Source organism: Scyliorhinus torazame, chromosome 2, assembly GCF_047496885.1.
Source record: "Scyliorhinus torazame isolate Kashiwa2021f chromosome 2, sScyTor2.1, whole genome shotgun sequence".
Classification (NCBI taxonomy): Eukaryota; Metazoa; Chordata; class Chondrichthyes; order Carcharhiniformes; family Scyliorhinidae; genus Scyliorhinus; species Scyliorhinus torazame.
Window position 1 is genome coordinate 179,413,308 of NC_092708.1, and position 8,876 is coordinate 179,422,183.

General features: G+C 48.0%; 1 protein-coding gene across 1 annotated transcript; it reads left to right on the forward strand.

The window, feature by feature from the left end:
- Positions 1-702: 702 nt before the first annotated feature.
- On the forward strand, positions 703-4,103 carry LOC140407818 (secreted phosphoprotein 24-like). The gene is made up of 8 exons (XM_072495069.1): positions 703-844; positions 991-1,094; positions 1,280-1,408; positions 2,163-2,294; positions 2,409-2,453; positions 3,047-3,091; positions 3,669-3,713; positions 3,835-4,103. The coding sequence occupies exons 1-8, from the start codon at positions 793-795 to the stop codon at positions 3,865-3,867; spliced, it is 585 nt and encodes a 194-aa protein (XP_072351170.1). The 5' UTR covers positions 703-792; the 3' UTR covers positions 3,868-4,103.
- The last annotated feature ends 4,773 nt before the right edge of the window (positions 4,104-8,876 follow it).

Sequence of the window (8,876 nt, forward strand, 5' to 3'; positions counted from 1 at the left end):
TCCAAAGATGTGCAGGTTAGGTGGATTGGTCATGCTAAATTGCCCTTTGTGTCCAAAATTTCCCTTAGTGTTGGGTGGGGTTACTGGGTTATGGGGACAGGGTGGAGGTGTTGACCTTGGGTAGGGTGCTCTTTCCAAGAGCCGGTGCAGACTCGATGGGCCAAATGGCCTCCTTCTGCACTGTAAATTCTATGAAAAGTCAGCTACTGGTCACCATGGAGCCAAACACCAACCAGGAATCAGCACAGCAGAGGGATGTAAAGGAAACAGGTGGAAATAGAAAATGGATCGGGAAATTACTAAAGAAGATCGTTATTCCAAAAATCAAATCATGTTTTACATTAAATTCACCAGTGCAGAAACACGTTAGTAATTACAGCAGTTTCTGGAGATAATCTTTGGTGCAGGAAATGTTGCAAATAATGTCACTTTTCCCAAAACGGAATAATTCTGGAGTTATTCCCAATGGACTGAGGGTGACTTTGTACAAATTACAGATGAACATTTCCTGTCCTCTATCAGTTCATCATTTCATCATCTGAGGAATAATCTCTGATCTCTACAAATGTAAACACGATGATGATATTTAGAGGAAGTTCTGCCCAAATTACAGCCAATTGGCAGCAGCTTCCCCTGCCCAGGATCACCAAACTGAGCAAATATGAGTCAGTGTTTGAATGTGGTGGAGGTGCAGGATATAAAGACTGAACACTGCAAGGGAAAGGCAGAGCGAGAGAGAGAAGCAGCTCCTTTAGTCTTCGGAAGCAGCCAGCTGATCACACAAGAGGCAGAATGAAATCCTTACTCCTCACCATTGCTGCAATGCAGATCCTCCATTGCTCAGGTAGGTACTGGAGAGAGAGTCACACCTCATAAAGCAACAAGTTATTGGCAATGAGATTCACTCATTCAGATGTGACCAATGTGTAAAAAGAATTGACTGAAGAATGCTGCAGTGTTTTGTACAACTTTCCTTTTTTCTCCCGACAGGAATGCCGAGCCCTAAGGATGCTCTGAGAGCGTCAGTTCTAAAACTGAACAAAATCACCAAGATCACTAATCTGTGTGGGATAACCAGGAGAAGAGTGAAGGATGTAAGTGTGTCCTGGTCTCAGTGTGTTTCACAGTCTAAAGTCTACAAGAATATTACTGAGTGCAGTTAGACACTGATTATTAAACAGGAGCTGAATATTATATTGCTCACCCTGATGGGCGAAGCAGTTCAGAGTCAGAACACTAGATTCACTCAGACACTAATGACCTGCTTTCCTCTCATTAGGTTTATCGCACAGGAAAATTGTCGTACAACGTGGATTTAACATTCTCTGTGAAAGAAACCGTCTGCTCCAAAAATTCTGGATTGGAATTTGATGATCCCGGCTGTCACTTCCGCTCCAAAAAGTCTGCAGTGAGTCCTGAGTTAGATTGTCACATCGAAACCCTCATGTGTATGGAGTTATATCATAGAAACTCCCTGTGTCAGTGCTGAGCTTGTAGTTAGAAAGTTGTTAAAAAGGGTTGTAGTGTAAGAGTGAAGAAGCTTCATACAATGGTACAGAGTATTCAGTGAAACTTCACCTGGATTACGGTGTGCAGTATTGGACACTTTATCTAAGAGAGAATTTACTTGCCCCACTGGGTGTGCAATAAAGGATCACAGGACAGTTCTGAAAGATGTCCTGTGACAAGAGATTGAGTAGACTCGGCCTATATTCCCAGGAGAATGAGAGGTGATTGGATTGACAGAGATAGAATGTTAAAGGTTCATGACAGGAATATGCTGAAAACTCCTCCAGTGAGAGAATCTAGGACACAGGGTCACTATCTCAGGATAAAAGGTCTTCTAAAGCACAGGATTGGGGAGAAAGTTCTTCACTAAGTGTTGTGAATTTTTAGTGTTCTTTACCTCAGAGAGCTTTGGATTTTCAGCCATTGAGCATCTTTAAGACAGAGATTGATAGAATTTTGGACATTCAGGGAATTTCAGGATATGGGATAGAGTGAGAAGGTGAGAGAGAAGGTGAGCTGAGATAGGGTTCAGTTGTGGTTGGACTAAATGGTGAAGCAGGTACGGGGGAATGAATGGCCAACATCAGCTCCTATTTCTTATGTTCCAAAGTAATCATTGAATAACTTTTAAAAATTGTGTTTTATTTTGACAGGAAAAAGGTTTGTGCAAAAGCCGTGTTGAATATTTTGCTGATGAGGTTATTGAGGTTGATGTGGAGTGTCGAGGTTTGAAGACAATTGACAGCAACAGTGAATCATCAGAATCGAGTGAGAACAGTCTTGAGGTAAAGTCACAATTATACACATCAGGACAATGGGCTTTCTAACATGCAGATTCTTTAGAAGACGTCTCATTGGTCCACTGTACTAAATATAGAAATATTAATATTTTAATACAGGTTGAAACCAAATCAATAGAGACATCGATCGAGGAATCGCCAAATGTGAGTATAACGTGGGAATTCTGACCGATTATTTTCCTGTTGATCAGAATTATCAACAAAACATTTAAAATCTGGAATGTAATTGTGTCAGAATGGAATGTGAGAGAACTTATTTTAATCTGAGATACTGGGGGAGGGGAGTCTGAGGCTCCGACACAAATACACAGAATGAATATGTTCTCCCTGAAGATAAAGGCAGCAGATTATTCAGAGGACTGGACAGGTACAAACAATAGCATTGGGTGGGCAGTATCTCTTACACTCTCACCAATAATAGACAATAATGGCTGGTCACTCCGAGAGGGGAACTGCAGATTCAGCACAATAAATCCCAATCGGTGGAGAATCTCAGCCTCCATTAGTTTATCCATCGACCCCGCAGCCCCACTGTCCCAGCGCTGGATGGATTATTGCTGTGGTGGAGATCCGAGGATGTTTGGTGAAGATTTCTCTGCTCCACTGAGTCACTTCAGCCCAACTCAGGAATTTAAAGAGTTACCACTTCCTCATTGAAACCTTTTGTTTGGAGATCATTCTAAAATCAATATTATTTTCAAAATGCTGAACATATAAATGTTAATATTTTATAACAGGTGAAAAGCAAGTCAACAGAATCATCCCTGGAGGAGTCTCTGAATGTGAGTATAATCTGGGATTTTGTGTCAGATGATTATTAACAATAATAACTGTTGAAACTTCGATTCAGCTGCATCACACTCGGGTCTGAGAGCGCTCGGTGTTTTTATTCAATTGAAAGCATATTGAGAGCAGGGATTGTGTGGTGTAGTGGGTTACGTCCCGACCTGTGGCTTCGAAGCTCTGGGTTCAATTCCACCCTGGGACTTGTTGGTCATGGAAGGTGTGTTCATAACGTGGACAAAAGGTTAATTATCAGCCTGAAAATCCTTCCAATACTCCTGATGGCAGACAGTGAGAGTGGGAGAGTTTCCTGGTCAACATACTGCAGGAGGCAACAGCAAACCACTGCAGTACTTTGCTAAACATAATCATAAACCAATCTAATGGGAGTCATGGTCACCAACACCCTGTTAGGGCACAGTGCCTGAAGGAGGTGATTGATGTTGGACCTTAGAAACTGAAGGAGTTAATATTTCCTCATATTTGGTGTTAAGAATCAGTGAAATCATTGGTTTAAAGATCATTCTTATGCCCAATATTAGTTCTAAACAGATCAATCTGAATATTTTGATGCAGGTGAGAAGCAAGTCAGCAGAAACATCGTTCGATGTGTCTTCAAACGTGAGTATAAACTTGACTTTGTGTCAGAGAATTGCCTCTTGATCATCAACAACAATAAAACATTGAACCCAGACTGAACTCTATCTGAAAGTGACTGTTCTGTTGATTCTGTCCATTGCAGGAACACAACAATGATTCAAGAGACCGACACTAACCATGAATGAAATGTCTAAAAGGCCGAGCTTGGTGTGGACACAAGAAGACTCGGTCCCATTGAAGAAGATGTTATCGATTGTACTTTACTTGTTCATGTATAAGGGCGGGGGACCTGAGGTTCCTGACTGTACATTTTATTGTAACTGGGAGATTCTATAGTTTGTAAATGTTCTGTCCTTTGGTGTGTGTTGTTGTTGTATTCTGTGCATTATAATAAAAGTGCAAAGAGAATAATTCCTGATGTTCCTTCAATTCTTGTTCCTCATTTCACTGATTGTTTGAGAGTTCAGACAGACCGCGTGCTCGGCCCAGCCTGTCACACACTGTATCAATTTCCTCAGTCTCCAGGTAGCTGCTGGGGAACTGGGGCTTCACGGCTTTTAGTCAAGTGTTGGGAGGGGGACATTTATCAATGTTTCAATAATTAATATTTTATTACCTGCAGCTTTCAATGGGCAACATGTTGATTATGATCTATTTGGAGCTAGTGCGTGGAGCATTTTACATATGAGGTGATACAGTTTTAGCAGAAATATGAACTGGATCCTCGTGTAAATCCACTTGCTGCATTCTGCAACACTTCCCTTTTTGGGCCTGAATCGAAAACTCTGCCCCTTGAAATGTTGTTGTCCAATTAATTCTGCCCTAATTGTCCATCTATTCCACTTTCCATATCTGTGTGTTTGCTCAGTATTGATTATTGAGCAATGCTCCCCGATGGCAACTGATGAAAAACCCACTTTGAGCAAAATGGATTGAGGTGAAGTAAATAAACATCTCTCCTGGTGTTAAGAGGAAATGTCATTCAGCAATTTATATACTATAACCATCAAATTAATCTTTATTGGATTGAGTTTGGAAGTGATAACCCAGTAGAATTTATTTATTAGTCCTGGGGTGGAACTCAATCAAAAAATTCGGAAGTGTCATTTAGGGCGTGTTTGGCGGGTGTTTTCACGCCAGCTTTTTGGGTGAGATCCACAACGGCATTCACCACACCTTGCGTGCAATCGAACAAAAACAAAAATAGAGTCCATTCTGGGCGGGATTAGCAGGGTCGTTCCCGGCACTAACGACCCCACTATCTAATGGCACTCTTTTTTTTTAGTGACCCGGCGGGAAACGACCCCCCGAGGCCGAACTCAGCGTCTTTTCCTGCACTGTGGGACTTTGGCGAGAGTAGCTCCTGAGTGCAGGAAGAAATTGGGACACATTTTAAAAATGGCGTCTTGATCTCCCGGCCCCCTGACATGACCCCCAGACCTTCCCCAATGCCCCCAACATACTTATAAGGGGACCCTCGGGTTCCCACATACCCCACCTCACACGGGCAGGGCACCCCTGGACACGATCCCTGGTACGAGCAAAATTCCAGTCTGTAAGGAATTGGGAGAGGTGTTAGACTCGATGGGCCGAATGGCCTCCTTCTGCACTGTAAATTCTATGATTCTATGAGACGACATCTCATTGGAAGTTCTGCTTGTGGAGCTCCCATTGTTGTATGTGGAATGGTACGATAGCTAAGGAGGAATCATGAGATTTTAGTTTCCAAGGTTCCACCTGACTGTCTCTTTAGGTCAGACTTGTACAGCTCCATCAGCTAGTCTGTTTGATGCTCGGTGATAGGATGCAGTTCTGTGTTTAACACTGTGGAGAGCAGTAAAAGTTTGTAACTCAGCCCACGGTTCCAATCTCTGATCCATGACATCGGGTGATCTGTGAGTTGAAAAGTATTGGCGTGATGTTTCGATGATATCACGCGGTGTAGGTGACGTCACCTCAAAATGTCTATCCATTTAGAGTGTGCATCAGTCACGAGCAAAAACATTGTGCTCAGGAATGGAACAACATTAATCGATGTAGATTCGTACCCATGGCCTGCCAGGCCATTCCCAGGATGCAGTGGGGCTGAAGCAGGCAGCCTTTGTTGCAGTTGGCACTACTGGCAGTGTTCGATTAGCTTATCGATATCAGCATCAATACCAGACCACACAACTCCTGGCAGCATCTCCATCTTAGAGATGCCAGGATGAGCGCTGTGTAATTCAATTAGGAGCAGCTCCCTGCCTGGTATAGAAACGACTACTCTTGCTCCCCAAAGTTAGATGTTATCCTGAAAACTCAATTTATTCTCACGGTTAAGAATGGTTTAAATTAAAGTTTGTTTTTACATAAATAGGCCCGATTAGTACTCCTTTTTAAAGACATGAACCTGACGGAAGGCCTTCTGTGGGGAGCTGAGGAGGCAGAGAACCCGGGGGCGCTGGGCTTGCTGACCCGGTGCTCAGTGTGGGGGGCACCTCGGCTGGGGGTGGGGGAACCCCAGTTGGGGTGGGGGACCCTCCGCAGGGGTGGGTGCCATCGGAAGGTGGGGCAGAAGCACTGTGGGGGGGGGCAACTAGGGGGCAAACGCGCACAGCACCACAGTGCCAACCCCTAGATCATGTGTATTTGCTCCGGAGCAACCCTTGTCACTAGTTGTCTGCCCCACCGACCACCCATAACCGACACCAACTGCTGAGGCCTCTGGTGGTGCGACTGAAGGTTATTGCTAATAGCGAACTGGCAATCGTGGTTAAGTGAGCACTTCACACAACCCAAGTGCATTCCCGTTGGTGGATATGCCATGTAGAATGTGGAAGACATTGCCTCGCATCCCAATCAGACCGTGATGCCTGGACACTGTGCCAGAACACTGCGGGAGACAACACCGCACATGCAGCAGCCAACATCCGAATACCCAGGGGGTAGGACACAGCTCTGGGGCCACGTACATGGCCGGAAGGTAGGTGAGTGCAATGGGAAGGAACCAGCGTGCAGGTCCAGGTGTCGTTATGAGAGGGTGTCCGGGGTGCAGGGTCTGTGCTCCGGTGAAGGAGGCCCACTGCTGTGTGGAGTGTGTGGGTAGGGCGTTCCAGGTGGGAGGAAGGGGGTATCAATGGGGGAATGGAGGGTCGTGGGTGGGAGCCACCATTGTTTGTCAGTCTAACATCTCTCCCAATTCCTTACAGATGTTGAGTACTATGGCAGGGATTTTGGACCCAGACTTTGCCCTCGTGGTGCTGCTGCTAGACCGGGCGGCCTGGCGGCAGCAGCAGTGCCCATAGATGCTCGAGGCGGCGGTCCACATGCCGGACCGCCCCCAAACCCTGAGGACCTGGCCACCCATCAGGCCAGTGAGGGTCGGGGAGTCCCATGACGGCCCAGGGTGTACAGGCGTCTCTGATCACAGGAATCTCTGCCTCAACAAGGAGATGGTGCCGGCACCTGTGCCATGTCCTCACGGACTTGGCACCACATGGAGGAGGAGGAGGACGCCCGCTCCCGGTGGCCATCAAGTTCACTGCAGCCCTGAACTACAGAATCCATCCAGGACTTGAGCGAGGTCTTGTGTGGCATCTCGCAGGCCACAGCCCACAGGTGCATTCAACAGGTCACGGATGCCCTGTTTGCCCGGACGGAAACTTACATCACCTTTGACATGGACCAAGCCCAGCATGATGCCCGGGCAGCAAATTTCGCCGCCATCGCCGGGATGCCCCAGGTCCAGGGGGTAATAGATGCCACGCATGTTGCCCTGCGCTCACTGGGTCATCTGGAAGTGCCCGACATTAACAGAAAAGAGTTCCACTCCCTGAACATACAGCTCGTGTACGACCACCACATGAAGATCATGCACATGTGTGCACGCTTCCCAGGGAACATCCATGACATTCTGGAACAGTTGGTCATCTATGGCCTCTTTGAGGACCTCCCTGGGTGGGCAGCTGGCTCCTGGGGGAGAAGTCGTATCTGCTGAAGACCTAGCTAATGATGCCAGTACGGAGGCCGGAGATCGAAGCAGAGACCCGGTACAACGAGACCCATGACCACACGGGCTGTGTTTGAGCGGTGCATTGGACTGCTCAAAATGCGGTGGTACCCTGCAGTACACTGCCCGGAGGGTCACCCGCTTTGTGGCGGTCTGCTGTGCCCTCCACAGCCTCGCACAGCAGCGGGACGACGAGATGGAGTTGGTGATGAGGAACATGTGGCCACCTCCGAGGAGGAGGAGAAGGACAAGGATGATGAGGCAGTGCCGGACCAGCCGGGGTTGGAGGATGAGCCCGGAGAGGAACCTGAGGACCAACCGGGGGCTGCAGTACAGGCGGCAGCGGAGAGGGTCCGGAAAGCCTGGAGAGCAAGGGAGGCCCTCATACTCGCCCCTTTCACATAGGATGTCGCCTGGTCTGTCGTCGCTTCTTCACCCACACCCACCCCCATTCCCCACCCTCCCAGGAAATGTGTCACATCGCTCCAGAGTGCTGGGACTGTGTCTATCGAAGGCAGGGGGGTGATGATAACCCGCAGAGAGCTAAGCGTCAGTGCTCCTCAATTTCTGCCACAGTCTGACCCCTGCTGGTCTGCTGAGTGCTCGCTTACACCCATCACCCGCACTTGGTATGCCCAGAGGGGGGGGGCGGGGGTGGGGGGGGGGGGGGGGGGTGACAGAAGCATCATAATAGTTGTGCACAAAGGTGTTTAATGTGTAATACAAGTTCCCAATCCCCCAATGGTGCCGCCCCCTCTCACTCCCCACCTTCAATGCCCCTGGTGTGCATATTTTTGGGGGCTCTGGCGCCGGAGAACCCCGGCTCACTTGCTGGCGCTACATGCACAGCCCTGCCACCCTGTTCTGTGTGCTGGCTGCGAGAGGCAACCTCATCAGAGGGGTGGAACTCGGGGGAGCTGGTGGACACCGTCACCACTCCATAGGATGGGTCCGGGATGGCACTCAGCACCCCCTCCTCCCAGTTGGTGCCCATAAGGTTCTGGGCTTCATCTTGGGATGGGGAGGCAGCTGGTTCGAGCCCCGGCTTCCCCTGTACCATCCGGCTCTGCCAGTCCCGGCAAATCCCTGATGTCTGCACCATTGTGTCAACACCCTTGGCGATGCTCCTCAGTGACTGGGACAAGCTCCGGAGCGCCTCATTCATTCCTATCTGACAGCAGGACATGTCTCGCAGA